The sequence below is a fragment of the Bidens hawaiensis genome, unplaced genomic scaffold, assembly GCF_021521415.1.
Source record: "Bidens hawaiensis isolate Kalapana, Puna unplaced genomic scaffold, B.hawaiensis_p1.1 tig00018243_1, whole genome shotgun sequence".
Classification (NCBI taxonomy): domain Eukaryota; kingdom Viridiplantae; phylum Streptophyta; class Magnoliopsida; order Asterales; family Asteraceae; genus Bidens; species Bidens hawaiensis.
The window spans coordinates 29,611-50,823 of record NW_027492760.1 but is presented as its reverse complement, the minus strand read 5'-3'; the positions used below and the strand labels follow the sequence as shown (position 1 = coordinate 50,823).

The 21,213-nt window shown below is 37.7% G+C and overlaps 1 protein-coding gene across 1 annotated transcript; it reads right to left on the bottom strand.

Annotated features, from left to right (window-relative positions):
* Positions 1-7,623: 7,623 nt before the first annotated feature.
* Positions 7,624-12,540, bottom strand: LOC143555654 (protein Brevis radix-like 3). The gene is made up of 5 exons (XM_077045176.1): positions 12,293-12,540; positions 11,820-12,214; positions 9,949-10,084; positions 8,930-9,282; positions 7,624-8,324 (listed from the first exon to the last, which is right to left on the bottom strand). Exons 1-5 carry the CDS (start codon positions 12,416-12,418, stop codon positions 8,246-8,248), a joined length of 1,089 nt encoding a protein of 362 aa, XP_076901291.1. The 5' UTR covers positions 12,419-12,540; the 3' UTR covers positions 7,624-8,245.
* Positions 12,541-21,213: the final 8,673 nt, after the last annotated feature.

Here is a 21,213-nt window from a genome sequence, read left to right as displayed (position 1 = left end):
GTTTGTTAGCCCTAATTTAGCTTGTTAGACCTAATTTTGCTTCTTGATACATATAAAAATAAACAGTCTTATTTTCAGCTTATAGAGTTTCAGACCACATCTTCAGTTACATACATAAAAACAAATGAAATCAACTTACAGACAGTTTATGTCTGATAAAACATAAAGCACCTTAAGTGAACCCGGGACACTCACGGTTCCCTAATTATACAGGTCTGGTTCGATTTTCAAAACATGGTACCACACTACCACAGATGAAATCTTATATGGCCACGTGGAAAAATTAACCCACTTCACAACAAAAACAAGTGACAACTTTATGCATCTCTTGGTTAAAACATGCCTATGTGTTGTTGTGTGTGGTTAATTACCTTAACACAATTATTCATCCAACTTAGAATCAGATAAAAGTACAAACCCCATAATATAAAAGGTAACTTTACACCTTTTCTCCACTAAATTGTAACTATTAACTTTACATAAATCACTAAGTAAAAAAAAGTTAATTAGTTAAACACACCTTCAGAACACAGCATAAAGTGTTACTTGTGAGTCTTGTGACGGTCTTCGTTGTGCAAATACAAAGAACAAAATCGTTGATAAATAATTTTTAGAGTTCATTTCGTGACAGAAACTACTAGCAATTCAGATGTTTTTTTTGTCTCTAAATTTGTGGCTGTATCACATATTATTTTTAAAATTTTATTTTATTTATCCGTTATAGAAAATGATACTTTCTGGTAACTTTACACCTTTTCTCCACTAAATTGTAACTATTAACTTTACATAAATCACTAAGTAAAAAAAAGTTAATTAGTTAAACACACCTTCAGAACACAGCATAAAACTTGTGAGTCTTGTGACGGTCTTCGTTGTGCAAATACAAAGAACAAAATCGTTGATAAATGTTAAATGTATTGCTAGTTGTTTTAATTAGGGTTTTAGCCTATATAATTTGATAAAGCCCATGGGCCCTTTATGGGTTATAGTTAGGGTTTTACTTGTGTATATATAGGTGGTTCCCCCTTTGTATTATTCACACCTTCAAGTAATAAACATTACTTCACTACAACCATCTTATTCTTTACATGGTATCAGAGCTACGGCTCTCGATCCAAACCCTAGCCGCCATCTGATCCGAACCATAGTCAGACCAGCCCGCTACCAGATCTGAAACGAGCTTTAACCTCGTTATACCTACTGTTTTGTCACGAAATCTTTTTTCAAGACACCTCCTACCATCACCGCCGCAACCATCGTAACCAGCAACCTCCGAAACATCATCCGTCAAAAAATCGCCGCCAGCCGCCGCCTGATGCGCCGCTTAGTCGCCGTCACTGTCTCCCACGCGCCGGCGTGTGTGGGCACGTGACTGGGTTTCCGGTCACCGGATTTTTTCCAGATCTGTTGTTTTTTACTTCCGAAGCTTCCTGTGTTGTTAGTTTTCTGATATAACAACCTTTTCTTTCTCCGTCTGTCTCGGTTATTGTGTTCGAGTTTGTTCAAGCACCTAAGCCACCAGATCTGAAACAAACCCCAGCACCGGTTTCCGGATTTGTTTCAAACCCGTCCAGCCAGCCACTGTCGGAGTACTGTCACTGTTCATGCCGGATTTACTGTTCACGACGAGTTATTGTTCACTGCCGGAAAAGTTATTGTTCGCTGCCGGAAGTTATTGTTCACTGCCGGAATCTACCATGAGAAACAAAAAACACACGTATACATTTACTAAGGAGGAGTATGATCTGATTCAACGGTTTCTTGCCTCCCAGTTGAATCCTCCTCAAACCAACTCAGCACATCCGGGTAAGTTTTCTAGCCTCGACTCATTGTGGGTAATCGATTCTGGAGCCACACATCACATGACTGGGAATCGGGGTATTTTTTCTAGTCTTCAAAATGTTTCCCATGCACCGGTACGTCTTGCCAATGGATCTTCATGTCCCGTTCTCGGCATAGGATCCATCAGCAACTCGGAAAACCTAAAACTGTCTTCTATCCTATTTGTTCCTAAATTTCCTACCAGTCTTTGTTCAGTGAGTCAGATTACCAAACAAAACAACTGTTCTATGACCTTTTACCCAACTCACTGCGTTTTTCATGAACTAGGAACAAACCGGGTAATTGATACTGGTTTTGAATCAGGAGGTCTCTATCGTATATCCCCGTTTTCGCATCATGTAGCAAACTTATGTGATTCCGCTGTCAGGGAGGCTCACTGTCGGTTTGGTCATCCCTCTACAGCGGTTCTAAGGCAAATGCGACCAGATTTACCACTTTCCTCTTTTAATTTTCATTGTGAGTCGTGTCAACTTGGTAAACATACCAGGCGTCCCTATCCCCCTAGGGTGCCTAATCGAGTCAGTTCTTGTTTTAAACTGTTGCATTCTGACGTATGGGGTCCTTGCCCTATCAAATCTACGATAGGTTTTGAATATTTTATTACCTTTATTGACGACTATTCTCGCACTACTTGGGTTTATTTGATGAAATCTCGTAGTGAGGTATTTTCCATATTTCGAGAATTTAATGCTTATGTTCAAAACCAATTTAACACCACCATTAAAACTTTACGATCTGATAATGCTAAAGAATACTTTTCCACCGACTTTTCTTCATACTTAAAAACCAACGGCATTATTCATGAGTCATCGTGTGCGTATACATCTCAACAAAATGGTGTGTCCGAACGCAAAAATCGTCACATATTGGATGTTGCTCGCACAATCATGATCCAGTCACGTGTTCCTCATCGTTTTTGGGGAGATGCCGTTCTCACTGCCACATATCTGATTAACCGCATGCCCACACCCGTTCTTCATGGTAAAACACCGTTTTTTGTACTATTTCCCAACGATGATCCATTTCCGCTCGCACCTAAAGTTTTTGGTTGCGTCGCCTATGTTCATGACCATCGTCCTAAAACCATCAAACTTGATCCCCGAGCCATTCGTTGTGTCTTCCTTGGTTACTCACGGGTTCAAAAAGGGTATCGGTGCTATAGCCCATCACTTCACTGATACTTTACTAGTGCTGATGTCACCTTTCATGAGTATCCTTACTTTCCCGAGTGTTTCACTCCTGTTTCTAACCCGTTTCCTGACCTCGATATACCCACATATCCCTTTATCCCCACCATTCCTGTGTCGATTCCCTCTACAGATCCTATATCTGCTAATTCTGACCCACCGACTGAACCTCCGCCACTACTTTTCACATATGCTAGGCGAGGTAAGGGTCAAATATCAGAGACACTTGATTCACATCCAGACCGCAACCCTGAGATCTCCTCAGATCTTCCGTCTGCATCCGAACAATCTACACCGCTCACTGATACATCCTTACCCGATCCAGACACTACCCCTGATACACCCGTTTATGATCCTCCTGGTGCACCACTACCCGATATACCTATTTCTTTTCGCAAAGAACCCCGGAAATGCACTCGTTACCCGATTCAGGACTATGTTGCCTACACCCACCTATCTTCTGAATCTCATGCGTACACCACTACCCTTGATTACTACCCGATTCCCAAAAATGTGACGAGCGCTTTCGCTCACCCAGGATGGCGACAGGCTATGGAAGATGAAATTGGGGCTCTAAAGTCCAATCATACATGGGATCTTGAAACACTTCCTAAAGGGAAGCGTATTGTTGGTTGTCGTTGGGTGTTTACAGTTAAACTACACCCGGACGGCTCCTTACACCGCTTAAAGGCTCGGTTGGTCGCAAAAGGGTATTCTCAGGCATGTGGCATTGATTATGATGAGACCTTCTCGCCAGTTGCTAAGATGTCATCTGTCCGTATTTGTATCGCTCTTGCTGCCATTAATCATTGGCCGCTCCACCAGCTTGATGTCAAGAACGCCTTTCTTAATGGTGTTCTTGAGGAGGAGGTATATATGGAGCAGCCACCAGGGTTCGTTGTTGAGGAGGAGGCCTCGAAAGTTTGCAGACTACGTCGTTCTCTATATGGTCTTAAACAATCTCCCAGGGCATGGTTTGGTCGATTCTCTAGTGTTATGGGACAGTTTGGGATGACTCGGAGTGCCTACGATCACTCTGTCTTCTTTAGACACCAGAAATGAAAGAGGATTATCGTAGTTGTTTATGTGGATGACATTATAATCACAGGTGATGACGAGGTCGGGATCACCAAACTCAAGCAGTTTCTTCAGTCTCAGTTTCAGGTCAGCGACTTAGGTCGATTGAGGTATTTTCTTGGCATAGAAGTATCTCGCTCTCCACAATGAATACTTCTCTCCCAACGAAAGTATGTCCTTGATATGTTGACCGAATGTGGCTTACTAGGTTGTAAACCTGTTGATACCCCAATGCTTCCTACAAAGAAACTCCTCCCAAAGGAAGGAGATCCAATGAAAGATCCTGAGTGATACAGACGATTGGTTGGTAAACTTAATTATTTAACCGTCACACGACCGGATATCTCCTTTACTGTCATTGTTCTGAGCCAATTTATGGCTGCACCATACACCGGTCACTGGGATGCTGCCCTTCGTGTCTTAAGATATCTTAAGACCTCACCTGGTTTGGGTATATTATACTCGAATCAGGGTCATTGTCGTGTGGGTGCCTTCACGGAAGAAGGAGATGGTCGGATATCAGGGTTCTCAGATGCAGATTGGGCAGGTTGTCCGATTTCTCGACGATCTACCACCGGATATTGTGTGTTTGTTGGAGGAAATCTTGTATCATGGAAGAGTAAGAAGCAACACACGGTTTCCCGGTCGAGTGCCGAATCGGAGTATAGAGCCATGGCAGATGTAACATCAGAGATGACATGGGTACGTCGTCTTCTCATAGAACTCGGGGTTGTTTCTAATGACTTGATGAGGTTATACTGTGATAATCAATCAGCCATTCACATAGCCAAGAATCAAGTATTTCATGAAAGGACAAAACATATTGAGGTCGACTACCACCTTATCAGAGATCGAGTAGTAGGCACACAAACTGATCCTCCATCCATTCAACCGGTTCATGTGAAGACAAACTTTCAGCTTGCAGACATTCTAACTAAACCGCTCCGGAAAGCTCAGATAGATTTCATTTGTAACAAGTTGGGCATGATTAACATCTATGCTCCAACTTGAGGAGGAGTGTTAAATGTATTGCTAGTTGTTTTAATTAGGGTTTTAGCCTATGTAGTTTGCTAAAGCCCATGGGCCCTTTATGGGTTATAGTTAGGGTTTTACTTGTGTATACATAGGTGGTTCCCCCTTTGTATTATTCACACCTTCAAGTAATAAACATTACTTCACTACAACCATCTTATTCTTTACAATAAATAATTTTTAGAGTTCATTTCGTGACAGAAACTACTAGCAATTCAGATGTTTTTTTTGTCTCTAAATTTGTGGCCGTATCACATATTATTTTTAAAATTTTATTTTATTTACCCGTTATAGAAAATGATACTTTCTGGTTTTTATAAAGCTTTTAGCTTTTAAATTTGCGACCAACGAGTTCCTTCCAAAATTAGCAACATAATTTAAATATGTAGTTGTACGTCGATCACAATTTTAGTGACTAGCTATATTTTGGTTGGTAATTTTGAAGCAAATTCAATCGTAAAAGGTGACAAATGTTCGACATATTTGGAGTTCCACTCTTAGCAGGTTGTTGTAAATGAGTCAAGCCGTATCCACCCATGTTTTGTTGGAAATTTTAGACAATAGTTAATATTAATTAGTATTTGTTACTAATAAATAAATTAATAACGTGTCCAAAGAGTAAAGATGAATACGACATCGATAGTGTGTAGTTGAGAACTTGAACATTGATAAAAAGGGAAATAGGTTTGTCCCACAGTGGTAGAACGCTTGATCAGAACCGCCTTAGTATTTTTGTGTGGTTCAACCGGGTCATTTTAACAAGTGTCATATTATTGCCCAGTGTCGATGTGTGTGGTGAGTCATTAGACACATGTCAAACTAGTTGGTGAGTTAACTTGGGATCGACTCATTTATCTTAACTTCCAAAAAAAATTTCAAATTTTGGGTTCTTTTTACACAAAGTGGTATATATGTAGAAAAAGAAATTAACATACGCATAATGCAGAATTTATAACTTTTATACTGGAATTTGTGTTACAACTTTGAGTTATAATTTTTTATATTAAAATTTGGGCTTTAATTTAAATGAGCCAAACGGGCCACGCAAGTAGTGAGCTAACCTTTCTCTAGCTCGGCTTTTTTTTTTTTACAGTTGATTCGATTTCAAGAGAGATTTTCCGAGCAATCCTGAGTCACGAGGATTTTAAGCTTTTAACAACCATAACTCGCACATGTTTAGATTTTTCCGCATGTTCCTGTTTAGAAATGAATTCATGTTGTTAGCAATGCCAGTTTTCTAATAATGAAATGACACAATATCTAATTAGATAGGAAGGTGAATAATTCAAAATGAATTCATAGCAATAAAAGCAAAAATCAAATCTGCACAAAGAATCCAAAAAAGTAAAGGGACTATGATCAGTAGTATAAAGACTGCTGGCACCATGCATCAAAGAACATGGGGATTAATTAAACATTTAAAAGAAAGAAAGACAATAAGATTCTTTTGGTGGCCCTTCAATTCTCATTCTTTTGATGCTTTTTTTTCTTTTGTGAATAAAACTTGTATCAAGACAAGAGTGAGTGTTTGCAATCCCGATAAATAACAACAATCTCTGGGAATAGAAGGAGAATACCAAAAAAACAAAAAACAAAACAAACTTCTTGAAAAGATCATCATCGCTTTTGCTTTACATGATATCACATGGCCATGAATTCAATCAACAATGGTTTGAGTAATCAATCATCAAAATCACGGAAACTAAGGAGGGTCCATGTAACGGTTCGTATGATATTTTGTTGTGTAATCGGTTTTTCTTTTAGGAAAATGTGAGTTGGAACTTTCGAATTTCGATGGTTGAGAAGAAAACGTGATTTTTTTTAGATGAAACGTGTTGTAACGCTTATATGAGGAAAAAGTAAATATTTTTTTGGAAGGAAAAGATTTTTATAAAATAACCCTCTAACCGAAAGGCTCTAGTTCTAGACACTGAGTGTGAAGAACTAGTAAAACATTAAAGTTTAATATATGCACTTGTTTTAAATATTTGTAAAATAACTTAAAAAGAAAAACTAATGAAAGTGGCAAAGTGTCATGTAAACAAAGAATATCCGTACAGGCCTTGTGGCCCACCATGTCACAAGGTAAAACTAAACTACTAAATAAAATCAATCTGAAATACCCAAAATATATTGGGCCCAACAAGCCCAACGGGTAGCCTAACATAGTAACATGTGTGTTTCAGTTTTATTTTATTTTTCTTCTCTTTTTAATAAAATTATTATACATAATTACATAGTCTCACTTGATTGTAATTCTAAGTGTTTTTTTTGTTTTTTTACCGGTCAGACATATAGTATAGACCACATTCACTAAAGTGTACATAGTTTCATTAGGAGTTAACCTCTTTTTTTTATAATTTAAAAAGGAATCATGAGGTCTGTGTGCATGTGATTGGGTTAAATAAATTAAATAATCTGCCCTACGTTCGTTATTCACCCCATCCCTTTGCCCATCATGCCTCAAAAACGCCCCATCAAGGCGGTTTTCAACACCCGATTCAGGTGATGTGGCAATAGGCGTTAAACCGTTACACATCACCTCATAGCGAAACTTTATATAATCAATTTAGTACTTAGCATGACTTAATATTATAAACAAACCTTCAACAATATATTACTAATTCTTCTATAAATTACAAATACGATAGAAATTAGTCGCAAAAAATAAGAGAATATTGAAGAAATGCAAGGGTGTGGTTGCCTGTGGCTTGTGGGCAATAATAGGTTTTTTTTGGATTGTTTGGGCTAAAATGTCCCGAGCCCAAACTAGCAAAAGACGATAAATAAAGCTAAACCAAACCTTACAACAAACCAAATCATATCATATCATATTATCCATATAGATACGAAAACCAAATGCCCAATTAACCCGTGTAATTTATTAGATATCCAAATTAAACGTTATCTAAAAGGATATAATATAAACTTTAATTCCAACACATAATTAGCTATGAATTTCAATTGAATGGTGACGCGCCCTGACCCAAGATGTCACACATCTTGAAAAGAAATACAAGGCCACCACAAAAACTGAAATTGCTGGGTTGAACATACTTGACCTAAAGAAAACAACAATTGTCTCCAAACAAAGGCCCGGTGATCTATCACAAGTACTGTTCCTGAATTCGGGCTTTATTCTGTTCCCACCACATCCTTGCATTCGTTTCTCCAAACTTTTCTCGACTGCAAAATAAATGGGAAATCATATCATGTATCCGTACTCCACTGAAGTAATACAAAAATGTATCAAAATATCAATTTGGTTTCGTTTATACAAGTTCCAGCCAAAATTTGTCGGATGAGGAAAATGCCCTCCAAACTTCAAAAGGACGTAGACACTACGACTGTTGAGGAGGTGGCAAGCATGTTATAAGTTTTGTAAAGCCAAAAACTATAGGTTTACAGCATCTATCTGTTGCCTACTTCCGAAAAACACATCTTAGAATTTTCGAGCAATTTATTTATCCAAAATTACTTATAGTAAAAACTTGCATGATGACGAAAATGCCATAAAAACTCAGAGGGGCATAAATACCCATGTTATAGTTCAAAAAATTAGTAACAGCTGGATCTACAGCATCGGTTTGTTGCATACTAAACAAGACACATTTTCATGTGTAGGGGCATTTTAGTCATTTTACATTTTTTAAAGCAAGTTTTTAGCCAGAATTGGCAAAAATGAAACAAAACTGATACCAAAAACTTGTTGGATGACATAAATGGCCTCAACAATTCAAAAAGACAAGTGATATGTGTGGCCTGTTTTATCTAAAGAGCATAAATTTTACCTGAAACGAACACGCCTCAGCTCACGATTGCCACCTGGCAGTGCTCTGATGGTGATGTAAACGCCTGGCTCATCTTGCTCGACCCATTCAGTTTCCAAATCACTGGCGTTGCTCATAGAAAGCTCTCCGGAGTGATCATCACCGTCACCCTCTTCCTCTCGGGATGAACTACTCCTTGCAGAAGCCAATGATGATGTTTCAGTTTTAGCCCCACTTATGCTCGATAGTGCAGGAGTTGATGCAGGCCCGGCAGACACGTTGCATGTTTGTTTTGGGTAAAAATTCCTAGGTGGTGGTTCCTTGCTAAGCGGTGGTGTCACCGGGCTGTTCCCAAAAGAGCGGATTTTTGAGCTCTGAACGGGATAATAAACATCTACATATCAGTTATGCGACAAAGGATGTATCTGATAATCTAATTAATGGTAAAAATAAAAAACAAATGTATCTGATAATAACTTATCCCTCAATTTTATCACATATTATTTTAAAATTGTAACCACATTTCTTAGTGTTAACAGTATCTTTAGGATTATAACGAGAAATGTTTTACAAGCACTGATTATTAATACGTATTCGTATCATGCAGTAACTGATAAAAGATTTACAGGATTTCAATAACATATAAGCATGTCATTTTTGACAATTTTATTATTAACTTCTTAAAGTAGAATTTGTCGAACACCGAACAGCTTATAATTATAGAAAATATTGGGAATACAGTTGAAAGATATTTTTATCAATTTAAATCATTTCAATATATATAAGAAAGTGGTTATAGCCATTTTATCTATTAGCATCTTAAATTAACGTCTCAAACACTAAAACATTTGATTATTACACTCAAAAAAACATCTATAATACTATCTCGAGCAACACCTTTTATTACAGCCGAGTATTTGATCCTGATTATTAATATCACATAACCAATAAACGGTTATAAAATGTACACTCCAAACCACACATTAATTATGCGCAAATAAAATTATGACTTAATGGTGGAAGAGGGTATGAAGGCTGACCTCGTCTTCGGACTTCGGTGGATCAGGTACTGGTACACCTTGATGATTAAAACGCTGAACATTATATAACTCCATAACCTTGTCAGAGTTCTCAGCCCACCACCTTTGAGCTTGCCTTTTGTTGAACATTTCACGACTTGTATAATAACACCATAAACATGTCAGAGAAATCAGAATCTAACTCACTTATTATGCTACTGGTAATAAGCTTCAAAAGAACAAAAACATGTACTTTAGTTGAGCAGAAACACTTGTTTCTATTAACCTATTTAGATGTATTCAATTAAGTGTGTTTTAAGTTATCAAAAAAGTAAGAACAGATGCATAAAAGCATAGAAACCATTAAAATTAATGATAACAGATAATTCAAGTGTACAGTGTGAATTGATTTTCAATCAAATATTGAGAAGTCATCATACAAACCTTACTAGTTACTAGTTACTACTATCTTTTAATAATATCACAGGCCATCTAAAAGCATGCCTCCTTCTTGTTATGGTCACTATTATACAAGTCATAAAACTGTCTTTTTTTGCGATTAACGAGGGGAAATGATACATAACTCAAATTTCTCAAGACATGTCTAAAAAACAGAATAAAAAAACACAACCTAAAGTTTTAATATACAGGATGGTCCCCTAAGTTTACAAGGACAACAGTTCAAATTATAGCTCTATTTCATTTTTTGGATGAAAGTTAAAAACATCTCATCTGAAATGAAATTTGAAAGGACCCCATTGTATTATTTGGACCATGGTATTATTATTAACCCAATTATGTAGAACTGCAAGGGTCCCCTCAGTTCATCATCCAGAGAATAAAGTCACAAATTATTGTCTAACAATAACGGGATGTATGGTAGGTAGCATAGCACCACATAAACATCTAAAAGAGACAATTTTCCCGTGCAACACGAACTTCATAATCATAGTTCATATGCATAGTGGTATTTCCTGCTACACGTGCTTTATAAAGGTGATTTTGATCACACATATTCCATTATGGGAACACTCTTTAGGATAAAAATGGGGTTCACCATGTGATGTTAACAGCAGAAAACAAAACATATGTATTTGCTCCCCAATCATTATATTATGTAGTATGTACCAACTACCAACCCCTAGTTTAGAAACTACACTAGCATATAAGATACTCTATAGAACATTATGTAGCATGTTGATTCTTGCCAAAATGATAATATAACACAAATTAGGAAAAAATCTATCAGTTTATCACATTATAATATGTAAATTCTCTATGTTGTGGGTCTCAACTACATTTTTGTCCATCAAATAACTGGTCCCACTATCACATCTTTATTCCTTTCCCCATCATGTGGAGAAACAAACAAGACTTCAAAAGAAAAAGTTAGATAACTTAAGCAAACAAAACATTATGCTATAACCAAATAGGGGTTTATTTATCATTGTATCTTGCCTCTAATTAGGTGTCATTAGTTCATGTTGTTCCCTTTGTTTCTTATTGTCTATTTTGTAGTGTGTGTCTTTTTTTCTTTTATAAATCAAGACTTTATATATTCAGTGTGAATGAGTTAGAATGTTAGATGACTCAAACCAACAAATTATGGTCTAAACAAAATGTAATGGACCCACAAAGACTTAGGTTTGTTGACTGTATATTGCTTTTACAATAGTTAGATCTGTCTTCATTATAGCTTGTTTTCATTATGTGAAAGCTAAGTGGGATTGCTGATGTTAACCCACACCCAATTGGGGGCCACTTCCATAAATTAGGGCATTATGCAGCCTATTGTCCATTTCACATGCAACTTAAAATTTGACTTAAACAACAACAAATGAAACAACCAACAGATCAAAACTTGTAACCACAATTTGAATTAAAATCAATACCTGAATCGTATCCGTTTTAGATCGTTGCCTCCTTGAGGTAACGAATTAAACGTAATAAGCACCCCAGGCTCCACCTGAGCAACCCATTCTTTAACCTCATTTTCCTCAATAAACTTAATCGATTCAATTCGATCAATCCGGTCACTGTACGAGGCCGGAGTGCTCCCACCGCTCGAAAGCCCCTTCAATCTAGCCTCCATTTCCTTTCCCCAAACCTTAGGTGTCGAATTCGAATTGCAACCTCTTTGATACCCAATATTAAACCTACTAGACTCCGAACCGCCTTCAGAGTCCAAATAATCACCATTCCGATTATTATTATTATCATTAGACGATCCGGCACAAGGCCTGCAGTTCTTATACGCTCCGGACGCCTTCACCGCAATATCCTTGATCTAAATCAACCAATTCATAATATTATCAATACACATAATACATTTAACTAGTTATAACTTTACATTAACATTAATAACCTGAGATGTGAGAGCTTTAATAGCTGGCTTACTACTGTGAGGCGTACCGCCCGCAGAGTCATCATCTTCCAGTTCCTGAAGAGATCCACCATTCCGCTGCTTCGAACACGCGATACACGTCAGCATATTGATTCCTAGTTACCGATCTCACAACTCGAGTTTTCAAAATAAGCAAAATAATAGATCAGATGCAGTATTTGCAATCCAATTTGAACGAATTAAATCTCCAAATTAAATGTTTGCATCAGAAAAACTGGATCAGAGAGAATTAATATTATATATAAATATTTAGTAACCAAAACGTAGATTTGAATTCACGCGGTTTGCGTGTGAAAGTGAGTGAGTAAATAACAAAACCGTTATTATTAAGCAACTTGTAAGTAGCTCAACTAATAATAATAACTTTAAGCTTATTATTATTATTATTATTAATTGATGAACAAACACACAAACTGTGAAATAACATAATAAGCCTTTTAGTACACTAGTGAATGTGTTTAAATTTGTGTGAGAGAGAATGAGGTCGTTGTTGTGATGGCATAATGGCCGTACTGGTGACGGAGGCGACGGCGATTGGCGGTGGTGGTTGTGTTACTGTTAGTGTTAGTGTTAGTGTTAGTGTTAGTGGACTAGTGGTAGTACTTATTATTATTATTAGTAGTGACTGTGAGAATAACTACTTTACTTTGGATTGGTGTACGGTCAAGAACCGGATTGAGATGTCAAAGTTAAGAACCGGTTTTTAAAGCAGACGTGTTGGGACCGGATTTAGGTGTGGTTTAAAAGTTTGGAGATTCAATGTTAATAATTTAAAATTTATGTTGATCGATAATAATTGTTAGTGATAGCGGATTAACGGCACCAAATTATTCGTGACACTTTAACCTTTTTTTAGGAAGAACGAACTCGGTCTAGTAGGGATGAACACATTTGGTATCGGTACCAGTATTGAATTCGGTACCGATTTTGTATCGTCGAGACCGAATCAGTACTAAGTTTTGAGTTTTCGGTACGGACATGTATTTTCCGAAATTTGCATGAAATACTGGCACCTAAACGAGCATTTTAGTAACAGTACCGATACCAACAATTTGTGACTTTTGGTATCGGTACGGTACATATCTCATTCGTACGACCGTCTAGTAACTATACTTTAATGGATGAAGTTATTTCTATATTCAAATGGATTGTCTTTAATAATTTAACAATTAAAGTTAAAGTGAAAGTTAGGGTTATTAAATTTCAATGTTGATGTTATAGGATTTTGATTACTATAAAAAGATTTGTTATAATGTGAGTTATTAAAATATGATTATATACTATATTAAAGTAAAGAGAGATCTATAGCATCGACTTCTTAATTACCCACATGTGTAGGGATCATGATGAATCCACTTTTGTAACTTTTTTTTAAAAAGTGTATTAAAATTAGAAAAAATTCTTAAAATAATTCATTTATAGAATGTGATTTCAAATTTGTTCCTCCCTAATTCAAGTTTTCAACTTTGTCTTTTTGGTATCTCGTCGCCGGCGATATGATAGGGAACACCAACGACGTGTTACTGAACAAACCGGATAACGACACGTGGCTGAAATTTGGCCGGAATAGGTTGTCCATGATGTGTTCTCCCTCCCATTTCATTGCAGACGATATGTTATACATGTTCTTGTTCACGATGTCAACGTCGGCCTGCCATACCTGACACCCATGTTCACATTGTTGCCGCCGACTTCCCGTATCTCATGGTCAGTGACTTGTTGACATAACATAGTGTTGACGATGCATTTATGGTGCTAACGCAGGGTTGACAATGCATTTCTGATGCTAACACAGGGTTGACGATGCGTTAGGCCCATCTTCTATCATTTAACATTTCAACTTTCACTTAATACCTAACGCATCTTCTGTCATTTAACCTTTCAACTTCCACTCAGTAAAACGCCGTTCGTGTTTCCGAACATATCACCGACGATGAGATATCAAAGGGACAAAGTTAGAAACTTATGTTAGAAAGACGTATTTTGAATCACATTTTATAAATAGTCATTTTAGGAATTTTCTCTTAAATTTATCTCATTTAAAAACAAACAAAGGGATTGAGAACATAAGTCTATTGTGATATGTATAAATGAACAAATAAGGTCAAAATAAGGTCATGATTATTTACTAGGTTATGGTCTTGCACATGAATGATATAGAACAAGGGTTAGTACATAAATCAGTTTCTAATAACTTTCTCTTGAATTAAAACTATACCTCTTTCAATGATTTGTATACCTTTCGTTTGAACTAGTTTCTATTAACTTTGTCTTTATTTGAAACTAGATGATTGGTTTTAATTACAATCTATTTACAACTTAGCAAGTGCTCTCAAATCGTCAACATAATTAATGGTTTTAGATAATTAAGTTAAGCAAGTTGTGTTAATTGCGTATACGGGTTAAATTAAGTTTTGTGTACGAGTAAATAACCATTAATCCAAACCCGAATAATCATCTCTGCTATCTATAAGCTTATACCTAACTTTTATTTCTAGTATTAATGTGACAATGACATCATGAAGCTTAATTTTATAGGTATGTGACAACGGATAGCTTAAAGTCTTAAATACGCTTCACGCCATCACATGATGCCGCCAAATGATTAAAAGTGAACCTTCGTCAAAACAAAAGTTACAGCGTATATGGTCAATGTGCATGCAAAAAATCCACCTTTTTAAGGTAGCACGACTACACGAGTTCCTTAAATTCCCTAAAAAGTAAAAACTACAAAATATTTACCATTTTATGTGTAAAAAAAACTAATCAACTTTTAATGTTTTATCAAAATTAATACTATATTTTCAGTAATAAAACTATTAACTTATGATATTAATGTTTCAAATGACCTAAATAAAACAATTAGGATATTGTTTAATACTTTTTTATTCGTATTATCTTTTACTTCACATTAAAACTTAACAAATAGTAATCAATTGATATTAAACATGGCTATTGTTTTTGGGAGTGAAAATAAAGACTATGGTTTAAAACCTGATATGAGAGTTGATTTTCTCTTAAAGTAATTTAGAAGTAGATGGACGTGTGCAGACGTTAAAAAAATGCGTGTTCCATTTATGTCATTTAATTTTAACTTTCATAAATTAATCTCACCAAAATTGAATAATATCAAAACTTAAGTAGTTTTCTTTTGGTTCAAAAAGTGTAAATGATTTTAAAGGAACAATAGAAGCTTATGAAGGTTAGCCTAGTGGTAGCCTCATGACTTTCATTATGGAAAGTTGTTGGTTGGAGTTTCGTCTAAGCATTTTGCTATGGGTTGAGCCAAAAGGTTTTCCCAGTTGTAAGTTTTCTTTTAGGTAAATGAACAAGATCATCACATTATGTTCCTCAAGTAAAACAGTGATTCATTTGTCGGGGTGATCTCATATGTCCGGATATTTGTTGAGGGGTGCTTTTAAAAGTTTACCTGATGACTAAATTTGTGAAAAGAAATGCACGTATATTACACTAACTAGGCTTCTCTCAGTTGGAGCCTCCAACTTGGAGGCCTTGCCCACCCACTAACCTTCGCCATGGATCAACCCATGTTTACAATACTAATCTTTTAACTTTGAATATGTTTATGTCTTGATGACTATTATATGTAGTTCTCTCGTAGCTCATTTAGTTTTTCTTTTATACAGAGTACTTTTATTTATTTACTAGTTTGAGGCCCGTGTACTACACGGGTAGTTTTTAAAAATATAATATTTATTAAATAATCAGTATACAATAAACAATAAACATGTTAAACACTGTTAATATATTCGTTGTACAACAGTCTTGTAAACAATTTTAAAGTAAAAGATCATTATAAATATAAAATGTTTAAAAAAATAGGAAGTAAATATTAAATTAACAAATTTTGAAGCATAAATTATAAGAATGGTAACTATTATTTTACTATTATAAATTTATTAAAAGAAGTGAGGTTTAATGTATGAATGACAAGTGACAAAACTTGTAGTTTTTTTATTAGAGAGTATATATATAGATATAGATATAGATTGTTGGGCCAAGTCCCATGAAACCATAAAGCCTAAAGTTAGAAACCCAATAAGAAAGCCCAGGAGAAAGCCTAAAGTTTAGGGCCGAGTATTGGAATTGGGGTTTTCACGATTTCAAGACTTTGTATCAAAAGGCACGAGGAAATCAATAAAAATCTAAGTTAAAATGTTATTTATTAAAATTATTGTAATGTAATCCTTTTATCAAACTACTTAACTTTGTTAAGTTAGCTAAAACCAAACAAATACATTATAATATTGTTTACTTAAGTGAACCATTTCAAATTAGAACCACGTATTTTAACCGGAATAGAGTTAATACTCTAAATCATATACGTTATATTATAAACAACTAATAAACCCACATATACATTATAATTTAAACAACTAATAACAAGTGAGTCAGAGCAAAAATACTTTTTTAGCGTATCAACTCTTTTCGGGTTAAAACATGTGGTTCTAATTAAATGTCTACGACTTGAAAATAGATCACTTTAATAAAAACAATAATAAACTAGAGTCGTTTTCCAATCTTTATAATGAATGAACTGCAATTTTTTCAATGTTATACATTAAAAATAGTACCGGATGGTACATAACACTAAATCGAATTGTTGCAACCATTTAATTTCAATTCTTAATACTTGAGTCCACTCCCGATTTTGTTGTTAAAAAGATAGAAACCTCGATGTTATATGTATAAATTTACGTAATTTTTAGTGGTTATCTAAAATGCTACATGAAAAAACATACGAATCTGGAATCCTTTGAATACCATTTAGGTGAGTAGGCGACTTGCCACTAGACCATCTTGTAATGGTTATAAATTTATATAATTAGTTCCTATTTCCTAATAAAAGTTTCAACACGTTTCATTTGTAATTTAGTGTATGATTTTGAAGCACTTCATAAAGATCTAACAAGAAAATTCTAATGCTCTATTGACACTTTTAGAAAAGAAAAACAAGGGTCCCATAATGACTTTGCATTTCAAATTTCATTTTGCTTCCAAACAAAATCAATATTATATAATAATAATAATGAAAACCTCCTAGAACAATTTGTATTGTTTATGATATGAGCTCAAATTTAGGCCCACGTTCCAGTTTTTAGCAAGTTGATGTCGAAAAACTCACGAACCATCTGACTTTTAATAAAATACGATTATATTTAACAAAATATATTTTCGTCATTTTACTTGACAACATAACATGTGTTCAAGTTTAATGTTTTCAGAATATGACGTTTGTTTGTTTACGTTGGGCCGAAATAAACATAAACAATTATTATTTCTTTTTTTAATAAATTAAAATTGATTAAAGACCTAAAATTGAAAATACTAACATCCATCCAAAAGTTTTTGGTTCAAATCATAGGAAATAAATAATATCTGCTTTTAGAAAAGAAGAAAAGTAAAAAACTTAGCACGTGGTTTAATTATCCCCTTCCTCTCTTATTTCTTTTGTTTTTTATATATACTTTTAAAATTTTAATTTCTTTGTCATTCTTTTAGGCCACTGAAGAAACACTAAGTGACCCCGGGCAGATTACAGAATCTGGGGGTTAAATAGATGTTTCCCACGAGGATGAGGTCCAGCAGAGAAGGTTGTTCTTCAGGGGACCTGCAAAACAAACACCGTAAGCTCGTCACTGAGAAGGGGGGGTTCCTCCTTGTGACCACCCTCCGGCGTGAGAATCAGACTAGATTGCTCTTTAATATAAGAGTATATTAAGAGATTGCTAGAGTAAATATCAAATGTATATCTGATACAAGATGAGATGAGATGATCATACCATTGGGGTACTTATAGCCGAAGGTAGGTTTCCTAGAAGGTATGGCCGGCTTGAATAGTATTCCTGTTCTACCAACAGTGGACTATGCATAGGCCATACTGGTTGGTGGATAGGTTACGGCCAACAGTAACAAAGTCGGCTGCACTATTCCACCAACTGTAGATTATGCACGTCCCACCAACTGTGAACCATACGCCGGCCATGCTGGTTGGTGAGTAGGTTACAGCCAACAGTAACACTATTCCACCAACTGTAGGCTGCGCACGTCCCACAGTAAGGGTTGGTGAGTAGGCAGCGGCTAATAGTAATAGTACAGGAGCATGCTGCTCGCCATACTGTATCAATGAGCCGCCGTATTTCTGATCAGATCTTTCGCCCATACCCCGTCAGGTACAGTAAAAGATCCTTCAGTATACGGACTGGCTTATTTGGGCGGGAGTATTCCCCCTCCCGCCTCTGTGCGGGATTGATCCCGGCTTTACTCATTCCTTCAGGTGACAACTGAATTAGCTAGTGCCTTGTGCGTGTAGCCCTGCTTTCTGCGGGTAGCCTTCCCTGATGGCTTGTATCCGCAACTGCGGGAACAGGCGGGGTACTTCACCATTGGTAGGCTTTCCCTGCGTGTACAGTTTGCATACTGCGCGTAAGGTTCTCTGAGCATGGTGGGTCCTGCGGGAGCAGTTGGTCGCTGCGCAGACGTCCCTGTTCAAGGTGAGTCTTGCGGGTCCAACTAGGCTCTGCTGGGACCTACCTCTTCAAGTCCCCCCAGTCCAATGTTCTTCTCATGAGTGTTTAATAAGGTGAGGTGAACTTTTGGACTAAAGCAAAGGGTTTTGAAAAGGGTTGTTTTAAGGTTTTCCATGGGGATTCTTCCCGCGGAAGTCCTAGTGTCACTTGCAGAAATTCCCGACTTTCCTGCTTGATCCTTGGGTATGATGCGGGTAGGTCTGTAACCTCCTCGCAAGTCAGGAGCGTTGAGTCCCACTTGTGGATTCTCCATGAGGTTTTGGTAGTTCTGAACATAGTGATCAATTATGTTATAACTACCAGTTCCATCTTGGAGTTTCGAACAAGGTAGTTGTCGACGGTCCCGCTATGCGGGGCTGTTATTTCCGTTTCCGCAAGCATTGCCCAGAAGATCCTTCTTGGTTTCAATTCCCTGCGAAGCGCTAGGTATGTGAAGGGTTTTGCCTTAACACTGTACCCGCACTCGTCTTATGGTTACTTTACTTCCAAGGCATTCCTGGCGTCAATTCCCTGCGGGTGCTAAGTATGTGAAGGGTTTTACCTTAACACTCTACCCGCATCCGTCTTACGGTTACTTGGTTGCCAAGTTAAGGGGTATTTTCCCGCTTAATTTTGAATCTTTTTGAATTATGAAATTCGAAGAGTTGGTGGAAGGATAAGAACAGTCCAAACCTCTGAAACGTCGTGCGACAGTTTCTTCTGACTGTGTCAGGACGTGCAGGAAGTTATGGTGACGTGACAGCACATGGTCATTCCAGTCCCTTTTTCAGGCGCGTGGGCGCGATTTGTCAGGCGCGTGGCCGCGAAATTACTGGCACACGTACTTTTGACAGCTGTTGCCAGCTTGCTTTTTGCCACGCGTCATAGTTTCATTGCACCCTCGATTTCTCTCTCTTCCGCATTAAATTCACCGCATTAATTGCGATTACTATATAAAGGGGAAAAGGGCTCTTTGTAATCCACACTTTTCACTCTTCATCTCTTCCTCTTAGCGATTTCTGGCAAATACTCTCCTTTTCAGGCAAGCATTTTCCCGAAATCGTTTCTCTGTAAAATGTCTTCTCGTGAAGCTGAGGCTGTGGCTGACGACCGGGGTACTGCTGGCGAGTGCCAGTGTGCTCTGCCCGGCGATCAGTACCGGTATGTTGTCAGGAAGTTCATGCTCGATCATCTCGAGCCTGAGTTTCCTGAATCCCACCAGACCGTGTACGATGCCCCCAGAGGCAAGATCGGGGTTTATGCTGCATTTTTTGTCTATGGGAATCTTAGATTCCCATTGACAAAATTTGTTTACCGTGTCCTTGAGAGGCATGGTGTTCATTTGACCGAGCTGCACCCCATGGCGATCGCCAAGATTCGCCATTTTGAGTGGGTGTGCCGGATTTTGGGCATCGAGCCCCATGTGGACCGCCTGATGACCTTCTATACCTGGAGGTGCATCCAGGGGTGTACACACTGACAACCCGTATTAAGGGTTTGAAGATTTGCGACACCGAGCGCAGTCTTCGCGCGTGGAAGCAGGAATTCTTCTACATTTCTGCCCGCGCCATCCCCCTTGCCATGAAGTTCAAAAATGGCCAAGCAATTCCGAGCCTTCACGCCGTCAACTACCAGGAGGCGGAATGGTTTTCGAAGATATCCCGGGTCCACTCTCCGGTTTACCGGTTTGCGGAGTCCGGGATGGTCATGTTGGGGATGAGCCGGGTGTGGAAGGATGCGTCTCAGGTTCCCATCCTTCTCGAATATGGTTCGAACTCTATTCCCTATGGTATGTCTTGTCTTTCTTTTTTATACGAGTTTGTCTTCTAACCGTTTCTTTTCTTTCAGAGGGGAACGATTTGGAGTCGCTCCTGTACCCGCGGGAAGCTGACAGTCCTGCGCGGATGGGTACTCGTGCCCTAGACGAGGGCGAGTTGCCCATCTTAGAACAAACGGCGGATCGGTTTGTGGAGGTCTATCCGCTGGGCCACGAGATCCTGAGCCACCGACGGCCAGGTAAGGCGATATTCTTCCCTCAATCCCTCAATGCTGTACCCGCTGCTGGAATTCCTGACCTGTCTTCTTCTGAGGAATCCTCAGATGCTCCTCCGTTGGTGCGGAAGAAGGCTGCCGGCGGGAAAGGGAAGGAGAAGGCCTCCACAGCTGATCCGGTGGTTCTATCTGACTCCGAGTCAGATAGAGAAGAGGTGGCGGGGAACCCCGGTGGTGAGAAGACTACTGCTCCGGAGGCTACGGCTGTTACCTCCGGAGAACCAGCGACGACGACGGTGACCGGTACAAAGAGGCCGGCTCCATCGGGTTCCTCCCCGCCCGTCCGTACGTTCAGGCTCA